The sequence below is a fragment of the Sus scrofa genome, chromosome 18 (assembly GCF_054392235.1).
Source record: "Sus scrofa isolate SSC_HxYL_T2T_F1_AM1 chromosome 18, Sscrofa_HxYL_maternal_Yorkshire_Landrace_v2.0, whole genome shotgun sequence".
Classification (NCBI taxonomy): Eukaryota; Metazoa; Chordata; class Mammalia; order Artiodactyla; family Suidae; genus Sus; species Sus scrofa.
The window spans coordinates 11,539,090-11,556,822 of record NC_139400.1 but is presented as its reverse complement, the minus strand read 5'-3'; the positions used below and the strand labels follow the sequence as shown (position 1 = coordinate 11,556,822).

The 17,733-nt window shown below is 46.0% G+C and overlaps 1 protein-coding gene across 6 annotated transcripts in view; it reads left to right on the top strand.

Annotated features, from left to right (window-relative positions):
* Positions 1 to 17,733, top strand: part of RBM33 (RNA binding motif protein 33) — a 111,436-nt gene that overhangs the window by 58,007 nt on the left and 35,696 nt on the right. For all 6 annotated transcript variants that reach the window (XM_085005063.1, XM_085005061.1, XM_085005060.1 and 3 more), the window contains 2 exons: positions 15,703 to 15,835; positions 16,187 to 16,530. In XM_085005063.1, the coding sequence (XP_084861189.1) occupies positions 15,703 to 15,835; positions 16,187 to 16,530 (477 nt within the window). The remainder of the gene's footprint in view (positions 1 to 15,702; positions 15,836 to 16,186; positions 16,531 to 17,733) is intronic.

The window sequence follows — 17,733 nt, the reverse complement described above, 5'->3', positions numbered from 1 at the left end:
TGGGAAGAGCATACATTGAGCAGGAGATAGTAATACAGCAAATACGGGGGGCCGGCCAAATAGAAGTTTAAGGATTTGTAAATATTGACAGTAATTTTTGCAGTGGAAGATGTTTGTGAAAAGCTTAAGGTCAATGGATTTTTGAGAATGGAATTAATTTTGTTTACTGTAAAGTTGTTGAATCAGGATCAACAGTAGAATGCCTTTCGTCTTAAAGAATATGAATTTTGATTTTTTTTTTTTTTATTGCTGTATGTTAAGTGAGAAAGAGCTTTGCTGTATTGTGTGTGTGTTTCGGGTGTACATGTGCATTTTTCGTATGTGTGGGTATGTGTGAAATTTTAGGGATTAATAGTGAGATGTCTACTTGTTTTTTTAAAAAAAATCCTTACCAGCCTTCATGAGCCATTGGTTTTGATTTCAAAATGGAGGGTTTTTAAAAAATAAATCCTTAAAAGAAAACAACTCTTTTCCTGCAGTTTCTGTAATTTTATCCATTCTTCTAACATGTTTTAGCCAGAAGAAAAATGTCCATTAAATAGTTGTATCTATTTAAATAATTTTATTTCAGTTTTTGGGTCGATTCGTAGTTAGTTTATAGTTTTATTAAATCAGTGAGAGCATATTCTTTTGAAGAATGAGTTGAGAGGAAAAGGACCAGACCATAATATTTTTATATAGTTTGTAAAACAGGTGCCGTTTGCTTGAGCCTGAACGATCTGATGTCCAGGAAATATCTAAATGACCTCTTTGACTGCAGCTTTGATGCATTAGTAGGTAACCTATTCATGTGTGGCATCTTAGCTGGGTAGTCAGTCAGATGGCCATACAGAAATAACTTCAATATTGGATTTAAAGTTCAGACTTTTTTAGAAGCTTCCTTGATTTGTAGTCATTATTTATGGATTATGAGATGGTTTCTAAAAGTCATTCTTAACTGGTTTCATGCCTTTATATTAGCTAACTTGTAAAAACTAGTTATTTTTAAAAATTAGGTGCTATTTTTTGAGTACAATTCCCTATTTAAAGCACTTGTCTAAATAGCTAAGATTTTATTAATTGCATTACCTAAGAATAAGCAATTATGTTTTTAGTCATTAAATATATTCCTTTTGGTAAAATAGTTGAATTTCTAGTTATTGAAAGCATTGACATCTTAAGCATTTTTTGCTATATTCAGGAGTGTGAGCCTCTGTGTTAGAATCATTACTGGACCTGTTTTTATGTTTTATTTGCAATGTAGGGGTAAATTTTGATGTGAAAAGACAATTGTAGTTTAAGAAAATCATATAGCAATGTTGTATGTAAATGTAAAGTTGGAATAATCATTTTCATCTACTTATTTTCAGTTGTACAAGTATGATTGTAACTGATACTAGGACAAGCATATGTGTGTGTGGGTGATGGGACACAGTTGGGCAGGAAATTACTCATGTATGTGATAAAATTTGAGCAATATTTACTGCTGTTTAGTATGTATCTTTCATTAAGCCCCAGGTGCTTAAGAGCTGAAGTTGCAGTGAACTTGTGGTCTTGAAAACGTGGAGCTCTGCTTGCTGTGATCAGTCTCCCTTGGAGAGAACAATCAGATGTGGAGTCTGTTTTCTAAAAACTGCAATAGGGGTGTTAGTTTTTTAACGGTTCATCAAAATATTGTTGGGGAGACAACTCTAGGCCATCTCTTGTTTTATTTATGCTATATATATATATGTATTTATATGTACACACACACACATATACACACACACATATATATATATATTTATTTATTTATTTATTTATTTTTGTCTTTTTAGGGCCACACCTGCGGCATATGGAAGTTCCCAGGCTAAGGAGCAGGCTCTTTCTTGGGACGTTTCAATAGGGGAGTTAAGTCAGGGGTTTTTTTTGTTTTTTCTTTTTTGCTTTTTAGGGCTGCAGCTGTGGCATATGGAGCTTCCCAGGCTAGGGGTCGAATTGGAGGTACAGCTGCCCACCTGCATCACAGCCACAGCAATGCGGGATCCGAGCCATGTCTACGACTTACACCAAGCTCACGGCAATGCCAGATCCTTAACCCACTGAGCAAGGCCAGGGATTGAACCCACAACCTCATGTTTCCTAGTCGGATTCGTTTCCACTGCGCCACGATGGGAACTCCAGTATTTGTTAAACTAAATTTTGCTTTGCAAAAATCACTGCGTGCATGTGCGCGCGTGTGCACACACCCACCCACACACACACACACACAGATAAAATATTTGTTAGGAAACCTAACTTCAGTTTCATCATAGGGTCTCTTCAAATCAGTGTGCTTCCTTGGCGCACAGAAAGAATTGAATTACAGAAATCTGTTGAGCAAATTGAGGTTCATTTTGATCCCGTCTTTCCCCAGCCTGAGCCCCTTTAATGAGTTCCCATTGCTTCTGGGATGGGTGATGCTCTTGTTGGCAGCTTCACACTGCTTCCTCGCATTGTGTAGGGCCTGTGCATGTCTGTTCAGAGTCCCAGCCATCCTCTGTCCAGTGGCACCTACATAAAGTTAAGTGGAGAGAAGGGGTGCATATACTTTAATTTGTTACTTTTTGTTGTTTTCAAGGACACATACATGAATTTGCATAGTAGGACTGCATCATCCACATTTAACTGTACAAGAATTCAGCTGAATAAAGAGAAAAAAGGCAGACATGAGACAGAAATACCATTAGATTTCCAAATTTTAAAGAATTAAGATAAGTGGGTATTAATGCTAAGATAGTCCTTCCTATCCCAATAGTGGGAAACCTTAAAATTCAAATCTTAGGCCAAAATATGGTATTCCAGGCTATGCTCAATGTAACAATACTAATATTTGTATTTTGTATTTCCTGTTAGTGAATTTTATCTAGAGAATTGAATAGCTTCCAAAACAAAGATTTGAATGTCAAAGTAATAATTATCATAAGAGAAGAATTCCTTATTTTTGATGATTTTAGAAAATACTGCTTAAGCTCTTAGCATTCAGCTGGCACTTCTCTTGTCATGTTAGTCTTTTGCATCCAGATGGGATTTTTCCCTTTATTCCTTCATTTATGGAATTTAGTGAAGTGCTTTATAATTTAGGTTTCTGTCTAAAAATTAGATTCATGTATTTAATTTTAGTTACAAATACAGCCAAATAAGTGCTTTCTTCTCACATAAACTTTTATTTCCAGGACTACTTTATTTTTTCAAATCAGAGTTATGAATCTTTTTTTTCCCCCGAAATACAAATATTATCTCAATGGGTAGCATATTAGAGAAGGAATCTTTTTCATACTTATCAGATTATTAATCTGCTAAATGTAAGCTGTATCTTAGAAGTAGTGAGTACTGGAGAGCAGAGTGTCACGGAAGGGTTAAAAATGTGACCTAAGAGTTCAGGGTAGCATCTGAGTGACTGTCCATGCCTCCTTCATTTCTGCTCCTTATATTCTGTCCATCTGCCATCTAGCCACCTGCTGTCCCCCAGTCCACTTGGGCAGCCTCTCTGTTCATGTCAGGCCTTTGCATGTGGCTTCACAGGCCAATTGCGGTGTTCTTTCTTGTTTTCTTTTTGCAAGGGAGTCGGGGTGGGGAGAGTGGTTTACCTTTCTGCATGTAAGCGTCTGTTTTTGTGTCTGTCTGGATTCTGTCTTCAGTTCCGTGTTCTTTGTTTTACACGTTAGTCTGATGGGTTTCTCTGCCCACACAGGCTGTTCCTGATGCTTTGTCATTAACATGACGTTTTAAGGCCTTTCCTTATCCATAGGTATTTTTTCCAGTTACGTATTTGTTCTTAAAGAGATGTTTGTTGTTTTTAAAGTGTGCCCACTCTAAAAAGTAACACTGAAATGTTGATCAATGGTATTTTAGGAGTTCCCGTTGTGGCTCAGTGGTTAACGAACCTGATTGGTAACCACGAGGATTTGGTTTTGATCCCTGGCCTTGCTCAGAGGGTTAAGTATCCAGTGTTGCCATGTGCTGTGGTGTAGGTTGCAGATGTGGCTCAGATCCCACGTTGCTGCGGTGTAGGCCAGCAGCTGAGCTCTGATTCGACCCCTAGTCTGGGAACTTCCATGTGCCACACGTGTGGCTCTAAAAAGCAAAAAAAGAGAAAAGTGTTACTTTGAGGTTTTGCTCCCCAAATTTGTCGTCAGGGAAGCGTACAGATCAATTCCAGGTGACTCACGTTATAAAGCTTCTCAACTTAGGGTTAGGGTGTTTTACAACCTATTTAGTCATTTATTTTGCATTGATGTGTCTGACAAATGCTGGTATTTCAGGGTAGCCAGCTGAATATTAATTTGGCTGCTGAATAACTTCCTGGTGCTCTTTGTTTAAATTAAAACTAAAAAGTCATGTTAAGAAAAGACTGTGGTGCTTAGGTTTACATCTGTCTTAGGTCCTAGTGATTGCGTTACTAGGCAGATGTAATGCATGAGATTTCCACTGTGTTGACTGTGTAGTTCGCGCATCTCACAGGTAGGTCAGACTGCATTCGGTTTCCGTGTAAGGGGTGCACGGTATCAGGTGGTGGTGATTGACACTTCCTGGGTGTATTTTATACGGCATTTCATGCAAATCATGTTTGATGAGACTGCTGCATCAAATTACATTTTCTTTCTGATTATAGCCCTTGCAGATGTGAATCCAGACTTTATTCCATCTAGGAAAATGAAGTCTTTCTTTTGAACCCTTACTGTTCTTACAGCTTGCCTTGTAATTATTAGCACTTAGGATGGTACAGGAATGATGGACATTTTTTCTTATCAGATCTATGAGTAGTAGCAGGGAGGAGATTCTTCCCGCTGTCAGATACTGTCAGGCTTGCGGGAAGAGAATGCAGTTTAAAATGCAGGTGACATAATCCCCAACATCCTCCATTTGCTAGTGGGTTTTGATTAATCATGATTACCATACATTATCATACCATCAAATTTAATCATATCAGTGAATTCCCATCTGCAGCAGGAGCAGGAGCAGCTAAGCACTGTGGTAACAGCTATTAAATATGGTGGTTATGAAATTCAGTGCCCTGTTGACTTGACTTTACGTTCTGTCAGCACACGTTGTGTGCTGGGCGGGGGGTAGGGTGGGTTGGAGTCCACATCAGTGTCTCAAAGGCCAGGGAATACACACTGAAGTCAGAACATCGAGCCATTAACTCACATTGTAAAATACGCAATTTAATAATTCAGCCATTGAAATGTTGGCAATAACACTCAGTTTCCAGGTCTTAGAACTCCTGTGCTAGGAAAACCTCTCTTCTATTTCTTTTCCTTTTTTTTTTTTTTCTCTTCTGTTTCTATTGATGTGTCCTGCAAAACCCACCAAAATTTTTTTTAGAATGCTTAGTTTTCCAGGAGTCTTTGACGATCCATAGTTCTCTTTAGATAAACTTTGAAAGGGGCCCTGTACCACTTTTAATGTACCTAAAAGTACTTCTTCCAAAAGATTGGAATTCTTTTAATTTTTAAAATTTAGTCCTTTTAACAAGTCTCTGAGTTTTAACAAATGCATACAGTTGCGTAATTGCCACAATTAAAATAAAGAACAGTTCTATCTCCCCAAAAGTAGTACTTCTTCGTGGGTACCCTTTGTAGGCAGCCCCTCACCCCACCCCAGCGCCTGGCAACCACTCATCTGTTTTCTTTCCTAAAATGGTGGCACGTAGAGGGAATCACGTGACCTGCTTTGTTTTGAGTCTGGCCTCTTGCTCGGTGCAGTGCAGTTGAGACTCAGTCACCCCTTTTGTTGCACCTGTCAGTAGTTTGGCCTTGCTTATTGGTCAGCATTCTTCCATTGTGCGCTTTCTCCACCAGCACCATTTGGACATTTGGATTCTTTCTAGTCTTTGACTGTTGTGAGTGAAGTTGCTGTAAAGAGTTGTGTGTAGGTTTTTGTGTGGACACAGTTGGGAGGGGGATTGTGGGTCCTGTGGTAGATGCATGCAGGTGTGAGTTTCTAAACAGACTGTGCTTTTGGTCCGTGGAGCCGATACTGCTGCTTTGCCCTTTTCCAATGAGGAAACACAGTCTTCCTAGAGCATAGACTCTTGATGATCAGTGGGAAATGAAGATTATTGAGTGATTACAGCATTCCCGATTTTGCTCAAAGCTTGTGTTCAGCAACTCTACGGAGGTATCCTTTTCTCCACTTTCTGAACAGGGAAACCGAGTCTTGCACAGATTCAGTGGCTCAAGAGCACATAAGCGGGTGTCGGAGGTAGGATTGGAACCACGCACTCTGAGTCTCCTAATCAGTAGACTGGGTAGAAATGAGGGATCCGGTAGAAGCCGAGTTGTGGCTGCGTGAGATTGTGTTGCCAGTAGTTCTGGAGTGGAGATGTTTACTCTCGCAGGGCCGGTCACTGGGGGGGGGGGGGTTGTTGAGGGGGGAGGTGTCGGAATAAAAGGGGCTTTTCATTTTATGAAAAAATGTAAATGAACACTCGAGTCGGTTCATCAGAAGCAGTATTTTGTAGTAAAATAACAGTATTGTAACTGGGAGTGCCCAGTACTTAAGTTTATGTGGTGTCACCCCTCGCCCCCCCCGCCCCGCCCCAGGTGAAACCTCATGCCTGCTGCTGGGTATGTGGTGCTTTGGAACGTTCAGTGCGCGTCTCTAAATGTATAGCACCTTCTAGGAAGACGAATGTAGGTATTTAACCAAGGCATAGCCTGAAAGAAGTCTGTGGAAGATACTGAAATAAGAGGATTAACATGGTGACAGAGGGCTATAATTTTAATTATGTCAAGGGGTCACTAGTGTTCTTAATTCTTTGCATTTAACTCATTTAATCAGAATTAACTCAGAAGCATTCTTTATTGCTTTTGGTTTCTTATGTAGTTCTTTGCATTTTAAGTAAGATTAATAAATGAAAACATGTTGTCGCAGAAGGCAGTAATTTATTGAAAGATTCATGAAGTTTCAATGACATTGTTAAGGTATTCAATTAGTCTTATTAAAATATACCAACTGACCCTTTCAGGGAAGCTGATAAGTCACATAATAGCTGTTAGAGCCTCTTTCTTCTTCGCATTATACGATTAACTTTGTGCTAAGCAATTTATGCAAAGTTTCGTCTTTTTTTTTTTTTTTTTTTTTTGTAACCGAAGTTATCAGTTCTTCCTGAATAGGATTAAGGTAGATAACATCATGTAATTAACAAGAGATGCAGAAAAGTGAAAGTGCAATTTGTTTAAGAATTATATGAGGGAAAATGATAATTTCTTACCTTGGACTTTTAAGGGATACAAAGAGAAGCAAAATGGAGCAATTGTTTGAAAGGATTAAGGTAGTCTTTTCTTTCAAAAGATAAAATTACATTAGTACTAAAAATTCTCTTAAGTGAAGTCTTTACAGCTCACTAACAGTCTTAGAATACTTCTGCATCTGCTGGAGAAATTGGTCGTTTATTATCCTTTCTATTTATGAAATGATAGATGTTATTAAATGAATGATCACATCAGGAGAACTCCTTAGGTGGTCAGCACCAGCCTTGGGAACCGTAGTTTCCTTGGCGTTACTCGGGCACACATCGGCCACGGCGGAAGCGGTGTGTGAGGGCAGAGGAGCACTTTATAATGCCGGAGTCTGAAAATGTGGGTTCCTTTTTGCGTTACTTAGTGACAGTGTGACTTTGGATGAGTCATTTTAACTTCATAAACCTGAGCTTCTTTCTTTCTTTCTTTCTTTTTTGGCCACTCTGTGGTGTGTGGAGTTCCCAGGTCAGGGATCAGATCCGAGCTGTACTTGTGACCTGTGCTGCAGCTGCGGCAACACCGGATCCTTAACCCACCGTGTGGAGCCCGGGGTCGAACCTGTATCCGGGGCTGCAGAGATGCTGCGGATCCCGTCAAGCCACAGCAGTAACCCCGAAACTTGAGATTCTTTACCCTTTAAAGGAAAAGTTACTGGTTATATCAGTTTCTTGGTGCTGTATGTGTGAAAGATAGGGTTTGTACTTGGTTTGTCAGGATATGAATGAGGCTGCGTGTAACAGAAAACTCAGTGAATAGTGACTTTAAAAAACAAGTGTTGTATTGTTTGCATAAGGAGAAAATTCTTCAGGGTGGGTAGGGCAGTTCTGTGATGTTACCAGAGATCTTTTCTCCTTTCCAAGTTCCGGGCTGGAAGACGAGTGGGGCCGGCCCCGAGAGGCAGCCCCTGATGAGCCTCCTTGAGGCCCCATCCCGCAGTGCCAGCTGGTCTTGTAGTCCCCTGGCCACCCGCCTCATCAAGTCTTTGAGCTGGGCACAGTGGCGGTGTCCTTCTATTACGAAGGAAGAAGTGAGAATTTATACTGGGTAAGCAGTTAGTAGTCTTTTCCACGTGGCTAAAACTTATGGGCAGAATTTAAGTTGTGTAACTCCTGAGAAAGTGAATCTGTCTTCAAAACAGAACAGAAAACAGCGAGGAAAAGTGGTGTTGTGAGCTCAGTGGAACCTGCTACATGTTAGCTTTTTGTTTCATGAGCCATACCAATAGCGGGCAGCGAGCAGCTTTTATTTCGGACCTTAAAGATGAGAATGTTTACTTTTGCTCACGTGTCCAGGCTCTCAAGTTCTGCTATCCGCCGAGGCACATGGAGGCAGTTAGGGGCCTGCATGTTTTCCCAGATGGCTTCTCCCTTATGTCAGCATGGTCTGGCATCTCCAGAGAACTGTTGTGACAGCGTTTGGTTCATGCATTAGCCGTGTCGTACTTCCTGAGCAGTACCTTGTATCAGCTGCTCCCTTTTTCTACCCTTCTGCCACCTGGCTCTTAGGCAGGCATTTGGCGTCTTGGAAGCGGGCTTCTTCCTGGTTTGATTGGATGCATTTATCAATAATGCTGTCTCTTTCCCAGTTGGGCTTCCTCATCTTCACACCTTGGGGTGGCTTTCAGCCTCTTTGGGGCCTGCACTTGGCCTGCTTTGGTCTTACCTGGCCCCTGCTGTCCTGCACCTGGCTATCCCAGGAAGCCACACCTTGCCAGTGTCACTTTGTTTCAAGGTGAAGCCCACAAAACCCCACTTTTTCCATTCTTTAGTCTATTGAGCCAACTTCTAAAGGCAGAAATGTCCTTGTTTACTCAGCTTGAGTCAGCTTTCTTTCCCAGGTGTAGATCCCATCTCTAGTCCTACTTGCTTTATCAATCACAGAGCTTGATCAGATAAGAACTGCTAATTTCTTGACCCATTCAAGCCAGCCATGGAATTTCCATGGATGTCTGACTTTGGACCTGCTTTAGTACTTGCTGTTTTTCTTGACTCTGAAGTACCCACACTCACACAGTTACACATACTGGCGTGATTATGAAACAAAGAGAAGAGGGGTGTCAGGTAAGTCTTTACCATTTACTGTTGGTAACAAGCAGCGGATGGCAAAGTGGGTAGGTATCCGTGCTCCCGACATAGTGACCTGGGGCAGTGCCTGGGCTCTGGGGCTTTCTCTCCTCATATATTGTGCAGGCTGTTTAAATGCTCAAAAGGGTTTTTGTGAGCAGAGCACCTGCCTTGTAGGGTTGCTTCCCGGATGGAGCGAGACAGTGGAGGAGCTCTCTGCAGTGTTAGCAGCAGCAGTCGTGTGGGCTGAGCCTTAGGTTGGTGGCCGCAGAGCGGGAGAGGGGCATTTGAGGTGCCCGGGCCTAGGTAAGGGCAGAGGGTGGAGGAAGAGGGTGGTGGAGCAGAGCTGAGAGGCCCTGGCCTGGTCCCTGGGGGTAGGGCTCTGGAGCTTAAGTCCTACTTAGGCTTGTCCATCCTGGGGTGGAGGGCAGACAGTGTGGCCATGTCGCACAGTCCTTGGCCAAGCAGCTGCCATCTGCCAGGATGGCATTTGTAGCTTCTGGGGTATGTGGTGCAATGACGAGGACCCGGCGATGCCCCAGGGCCTCCAGCATGGGGGCCTTGGCTGCAGTGGACTGACTAACAGCCCTCAGCCTGTGGCTCAGCACCGCGAAGTTCATTTCTCACTCACATCCGCCTCTGGGCGCCTTCTTCTGGCCCTCAGGGGCCTCCGTCCACTGGCAGGTGGGGAGGTTGTCTTTCCTCGACCAGGTCTAGGCTGCTGCTCACATGCTGTTTGCCAGAACTTGGCCATATCGGCTGGCGGCTCTCCTTGTGGTTTCATGATTGTCACGTCTTCCAAGTGCCTGCTTCTCCAGTCCAGTCTGCAGCCAAGACATGCTGGAGGAGACCCTGCCAGCTGCCCACCAGAACCGCCCTGCTCCAGCGCTGTTGCATCACTGGCCTAGAGGTTCACTTCCTCCCCTGCCGCTCGGTTAGAGGATTAGCTTCTGATTGGTCCCGCCGCACTGGCTGGGCTCCGAGCGCCTGCCGCTCAGGAGCCGCCGGGAGTGGGAGTCGATGGCCGTGCAGGGACCCGCCCAGCCCCCTGCCTTTACCGCCTTCCTGACGCTTTCGGTCGCTGTGGTCTGCGTGCTCCCTGGCGGCCGGTGCTCAGCCTGCTGTGCTGTGTCCTGGATGCGGTGCGGGGCCGGGCTTGCAGGCCGTTCACGCACCCCTAAGTGTTCGTCAGGGTCTGTGCTGGGCAGGGGGAGGTGGGAGAGGCTCTCAGGGAGACCGAGGCAGGGAAACGCCCAGGGCTGGGGAGCCCCGGATCCGGGAAGGGCTTCCGGTGGGAGCGCAGAGTGAGCGCGCAGGAAGGAAACGCCCCTCGCGGGCTTGTCAGACGCTGTGTGTCGTATGTACTGTATGTACCGTGTGGGGTGCTGTCTGCAGGAGCGTCGCGTCAGAGCGATGCCACGGGCGCAGCGAGCTTTGCTCTTTGTTGGGCCCTGTCCTGAGGACCGTGCACCGGGTACGGCTTCTCCCCTGCGGTGGGTACTGTCTGCTGTCCCTGCTAGAGAGGAGGAGGCCCAGGCCGCAGAGGTTCGCCGGCTGCGCCCAGCAGTCTGGTCCGGAGCTGGAGCAGGATGGACGGTCGTCTGGACTCTGGCGTAAAGTTCTAGGTAGACGTTCCTGAGGAGGACGCGCTCCCGGGGCTTCTGTGCTGTCAGTGCAGGTGCCGCTGCAGCCGAGCAGCACGCAGATGGTTTGTAGAAGGAAGGCAGGCTTGGGGAAGAGGCGAAGTGTTTAATACCAACAAATATTTTAGGAGTTAGGAATACTCAGAATGATCTCCCAGGAAATCTGAAAGTGCTTCAAGACCCAAGAAGTAATATGCCCAGTTCTCAGGCAGCTGGAAAACTAACCACTTCAGTCTCTCTCTGAGTTCATTCTCACAACCCAGGAACTGCGTCCTCCTAGAAATGGACGAAGGGGTGGAGGAGAGAATGCTTTCCCTCATCTCCGCCTGTGGCAAAGTAAAAATCAAAATTTAGCAGGCCTTCTACTTAGCGTGGAGGGGAAGCCAGTCTGCTTTTCCACTTAGATTTTGCCTTATCTGTAATGAGAAACCTGTCTTTGGAAGGACTTGAAATTAACTGTCTACTGGAGGGTTATCAAGAGCCCTGTTGCAGCAGCCACATGACCGCTGCCGTTCAGAGCCGCTCAGTGGGGTGAGACTTGGGGCCCCGCAGTGCAGTCACGGAACCGATAGTAACGACAGGCCTCCCAGCGTGCTGGGGTGCGCCTGGGAGGAGGAGTGGCCAGGAGTATCAGGCTTCGCCTGTTAAATGATGAAGAGAGCCATGTGTCTTTGTCAAGACAGACAAGTTAAAGGCCTCATCTGAGCTTCTTAATGGGAACAAAATGAGGGAAGCAGAACGGAGAGTCTGCCGCTGCCTGGTCTCCGTGGAGCAAGTGCAGGCAGCGGTTCCGGAGGACCGTGGTGTGGGCCCAGCTCTGCTCCTAGCACCGACGCTGCAGATGTCGACGTGTGAAAGCCACGTGGGTCCTGCAGGGACTCACCCGGGACAGAAGGGGAGGTGGGTGGAGCTGGCAGCGGGCCACACTGTGCTGCGGCGGGGGGGTGGGGGGCGTGGTGCAGCTCCCAGCAGCAGCTTTGCTTTACCCTTTGTTGGAGCTGGTGAGACACTTGAGTTAGTGGGAAGTTTCCCCGGGGAGCGCTCTGCTGTCTGTCCATACAACACAGCCCTTAAGGACTCGATGGAATAGCCCCATATAGATGGCTGCTAGTAATTAGCAACAGGCTCATGGTTCGTGCCGGAGAATTCTGTGTAGACAGGTACGTGCAAGTGGAGAGGACAGAAAGGAAGTGAGAACTCGGAGAGCACCGTTGGGGTCACCTGGGGGACTGGGTAGAGGCGTCTTACCCTCTAGCAGGGTTGGAGAGGGCTGGCCGTGGGGGTTGGGAACAGAGATGCTCCAGGGCTGGAAAGCGTCCTGGCCAGCAGGAAGAGCTGGCCGGGAAGAGGTAAAAACTCTGACGGACGGTGCTGGGCCAGTTGGGATTAAAGGAGACATGTAGTGATTCTGCTGCTGCAGTCTGTAGAGAAGCAGGACGCTGGGGTCTGCCTGTAGATGGTGCTCTGAGAGTTTCCTGAAACGCTGTTGGCATGAGGGTGAAGCAGGGGCAGGAGGAAATGAAGTTTCCATGCCGAGGGGTTTTGGCTGAAACAGAAGCACAGAGTGAACGTTTCCCAGAGAAATCAGTGGAATATGGGAGTTTGTATGTGACGTGGTGGTTTCCAGTGTTCACATTCTGTGTTGGCTCTAGACTATCATTTTCATGTCTAAGTTGGGAAAATTTGGTTTTAAAAATCCCAAATTTAGTAATTTTGATCAGATTTATATCATATGATTGAACGTCCCCTGCTACATTTCAACTTGTTTTTCTTGGGTATTAAAATCCGTGATTAAAAAAAAAAAAAGAATGGTGCTGCCTTGGACAAATTATTTCATGTCCTGAGTTTGAGTTTCCTTGGCTGTGAAATAGGACACATACCCGCGCTGTCACCGTCCTGTGTGCCTTCGTGAGCCTGGAGGTCAAGGGCTTTGCACAGGGCTCTGTGTGCGGGGCGTGAGCCCAGGCGCTGCAGCCATTGCTGTCCTGCTTTGGTCCTCATTCGTCTTATTCGGGAGTAGATGGTTGTTGGCTTCATCAAGCTTATTTACTTGAATCTGTGTAAATCGCTGCAGTCCTTAGGCACTTGTATGGTGGGAGTGTGTCAGGAGCGTTGGCTTACACACACCCAGGCTGAGAATCCCTGGTACGTACAAAGAATTACAGCTCAGACCTGAGCCTTGGTTCCCAGTGGGCCCTCCCCAACTTGGTCCCCAAGTCTCCCACCTAACTCCTGCTGGGCTGTCAGCCGAGCCAGAGAAGCCAGAGAACCAACACTGAATCCAGGTGACTATACCAAGTAAGCACCGAGTCCCAGCCCCTGTGTTCTCCCAAACATGCCCCACTCCAGTTGTCCCTGCCCTGGACCTGTCCTGATGCCACCCCACGCCCCAAGCAGCAGCCGGACCTGTAGGCTGCAAGCTGCTTAAGTGCTGGTCTGGGCTCGCAACTCTTCCCACTTGCTGGATGATTCTCAGAACACAGACAGACCTGAGTCCCTTCCCGGTGTGGCATTCCTCCCACTCTCTGGGGCTTCTCATGGTGTCATTCCGAGGCTGGGATCTAGGTCACCAGACCCGTATTGAGGCAGACCCTGCCCCAGTAACCTGAGGCAGGCCATCTGCTCACAAGTGGTATGTGAAGGGAGCTGCCGTTTGCTGTGATAACTTTAATGGTTGAAAATGTTTTTTACTTGTCTTCAGGTGGGTGTTAATATAATACGACTTTACTCTTTGTAAGTTAAAACCTCATGAAAAATACATACATTTCATTTTTAAGAGATTCTACATTTCAGTAATGTCTTTTACCATTTACGTCCGGTAGCTTAGTTGAGGCTGGGAGGTTGTTGATGAATCTTAACCTTTTCCTTCTGTATTTGTCTATTCGAAACTCTTTCTTGATACTCCCTCCTCCAGAAGAGGGACAGTCAGGTATGCATCAGAACAGCGTAAGGAAGCCACTGTATGACTGGGATGGGTTTTACCTAGGTAAGCGCTGCTGACTTGGGTAAACGGCATGGGATTGGAGGCAGCGTGACCAGTCAGACCTTGCCACAAACCAGAGGGCAGACAATCTTAAATTTTATTTTCTGGGCCGCTCTAAGAAAATGGGTTTAAACTTTTTTTTGGGGGGGGGGGTTAGGGCCATAGCCTGCAGCATATGGAAATTCCCAGGCTAGGGATCGAATTGGAGCTACAGCTGCCGGCCTACATACACCAGAGCCACAGCAGCTCAGGATCCAAGCTGTGTCTGCAACCTATACCACAGTTCACAGCAACACCGGATCCCCGACCCACTGAAAGGGGCCAGGGATCAAACCTGCATCCTCACGGATAGTAGTTGACTTCATTTCCCCTGCGCCATGATGGGAATACTTTAGCTATATCTTAATTGATGCCTTCATCTAGAGGGAGACGTGACATTGCCTAATGTCAAAGGTCAAACTTGGATGAGGTGAGACTATCCATGATTTCACCTAAACTAATAGACAAAGGCTCTAAGAATTTAAGCATTGGGACTTTGTGTTCCACTCGTTTCAGTACCGTGGGTGTTTTATGAAGATGGCCATATCTGTGATTAAATTCCGTTTCATTAGTGTCGTGCATCCAGTGGTCTTATGAGTTTATAGTGTTTATCCTAGTGTTCGTTTTGCATTATTTTTATAATGCTGTGGACAGAGCAGACCTTTAAAGAGAGAAGGAAGATAAATGTAGTTTGCAAAAGCATTTTCAATGTTATAATGTGACGTCATGTTTAGAGAGAACAGCTGATTGTATTACAGTAATTAAGTGACAGCAAAGTCATTAGAAGATTATGAGAAAGTGTGATTACTTTTAAAGTTGAGAAATATTTCAAAGAATGAGATATTAAATGAAAATTATTTTGATGATACAGTATGTGTAATTAATTCTTGGTAAAGAAATGAAAAAAATTGTGAGGCATTCTTAGGTAAATGCATTTGGGAAATTTCCACAGATACTTGAAAGGCCAACTGAAAAATGAGGTAATTTTTTAAAAAATTGAGGAATGGTCGATTTACAATATTACATTGGTTTCAAGTGTCCAACATAGTGATTCAGAATTTTTATAGGTTATACCCCATTTAAAGTTATTATAAAATATTGCCTGAAAAATGAAGTGCTTTTAATGTGTAGAGCTCTAGTAACATGCAGTTATTGAAAAATCGTAATCTATAAGGGTTCAAAATTTTTTATCCAGTGACACCTGTATTATCTTTTATAATAAGGCGTTCCTTAAACATTTCATATTTTCCTGTTTCATCAGAGATGCTGGTTTGTGTGATGGTGCACCCTTCCTTTTTCTTCTTTTGAAGTAAAGCAGCTTCATAGCTGTGGCTTACGGTTGAGTTAAAAAGGCACAAAGAAGAGCACGTTCGAGAAGATAAATGTCAGTGATGTCCAGAGCAGACACTCAGTCTTGGATTAATGGACAGGGTCATTGAGTGCGTGGATTTCAATAAAGCTGAAAAATAATAATGGTTTTTGTTCAATAGTGCCATTAAAACATTGAATGTTTATGTTTCATTTTGGTATTTTTATGTTTCATTTGGTATGTTTCATTACGGCTGAGTCACTTATTTGAAACATGAAGTTTTACTTGTATATGTGTGTGTGTGTGTGTGTGTGTGGAAGTTACTTGATGCTTTCAGAGGAGAACTTAGAAGCATGTCTGCCTTTCTGAGAACTGCCTTTTATTTTCCTGCCTTTCGTCCTGTTTTCCTGCTGCTCTTTAGGGCCCTCCAGAGTTCCCGCAGCACACGCCTGGCCCCGTTCCTAACAGTTTCAGCCAGCCCCCGCGGCTTCCCCTGCAGGACCCGTGGAGGACGCCACCCCCTCCCCAGGAGCGAGACCCTTTCTTCCTAGGAGGTAAGGGGGCTGGCGGAGCGAGCCGCGTCGGGCCGCACCAGCCGGTTCAAATGGCGTTTAGCTTCCCGGGGAGGTGCTGTGGAGACTGTCAGCGTGTTCCGTAGCCCTCGGTCTGTCCTTTCAGAGCTAGAGCTGGACACAATCGACATCTAAAGTGTAAGAATCTCATGCAGAGGGGGGAATCATCTATAGATAAAATCAAGACATAAGGAGCAAAGTCTTGAATTCTTTCTATTCGCGCCCAGCCGCCACTTGCGACTTTTGTCCGTTGTGAGGCCGTGCATAAAAGTGACTTCTGTGAAGCGTGTGTCCTGGGTAATCAGAGGCTAACAGTGTTGCAACACTGTTCAGTTTCAGGAGAACCAAGATTCCCGAGCCATCTCTTCCTGGAACAGCGAAGTCCCCCTCCACCACCTCCTCCTCCCACGCTTCTTAGCAGTGGTCACCCTGTGCCCACGCCCAGCCCCTTGCCCTTCACCCAGCCTGGGCCAGCGTTTAATCAGCAAGGACAGCAGCCTGTGTTCCCCAGAGAGAGGCCTGCCAGGCCAGCCCTCCAGCCGCCGGGGCCGGTGGGCCTTCTTCACTTTAGCCAGCCAGGGTCCACAGCCGCACGGCCCTTCATGCCTCCGCGACAGCCCTTCCTGCCGGGCCCGGGACAGCCGTTTCTGCCCACGCACACCCAGCCTAGTCTCCAGGTAAGTGTCGCTGGCTGCCTGCCCCCGTGTTCCCGGGGCTGTGGGCCTTGGTGTCTCGGTGCACATAAGAACGTTTCACGTTTTCACTCTGGTTGAGATTATTTAAAGAACAAGGGTATTAAACTCCAGCGTCCTCTTTATTAAAGACTCTCCCGCCCTCCCTCCTTCCTTCACACCCGCGGCACACGGGGGTTCCCAGGCCAGGGGTCGAATCAAGAGCTGCAGCTGCCGGCCTGCACCACAGCCACAGCAACGCCAGATCCGAGCCGAGACTGTGACCTGCGCCGCAGCTCACGGCAGTGCCAGAGCCTTTTCCCCTGAGCGGGGTCAGGGGTCGACCCTGCATCCTCATGGATCCTAGTCAGGTTCGCGACCTGAGCCACAGCAGGAACTCCGTAAAGACTCTCTTACTTGACAGTATTGTTTACCTCCTTAATCATCGGGAAAATGGGGAAAGTGACTGTCGTTTTTGTCTGTCACTGTAGCACTGATAGAAGGTGTACCCGGCAGTGCGGTTCTGCGTTAGACTGTGTTCCTGCCGTTTGTCGTGGTGGGGAAAGTGTCGTAGCTCACTCCTCGTTTGAGAGGTTTGAGTGCCCTCTGCTGATGGGTTATGTTTCACCAGCTGCCTTGGGTCTATATTGCTCACCCAGTGTGCTGCTTCTCGTATTTGACGTTTACTCTTAAGCATATAATGATGATATGCTTGAACTACTATTTATTTATCTGTTTGCTTTTTTTTAATGGCTGCACCCGCAGCATATGGAAGTTCTCGGGCCAGGGGTCGCATCGGAGCTGTAGCCACTGGCCTACACCACAGCCACAGCAACACCAGATCCAAGCCTCATCTGCGACCCACACCACAGTTCATGGCAATGCTGGATCCTTAACCCACTGAGAAGGCCAGGGGTCGAACCCGTGACCTGCTAGTTAGGTTCATTACGGCTCCGAGCCATGGCGGGAACCCCCGCCATGCTTTCTTTTTCCTAGTTAAAGTGTTGTTTGTGACCTTCTTGTGACAGTGAATTATCGGTAACTAAAAACTACCGCACAGGTTGACGTTCTGCAGTTGCCACTGTTGTTGTCAACGTTCCTGGTTTCGGTACTTTGGAATTAGCAACAGAGCTGCAGGCAGCGCCCTTGAGGCCGGGTTTGCTTGCTCCTTAGTTACTCCTTAGGGTCAGGTCCTGACGTTTCAGGGTT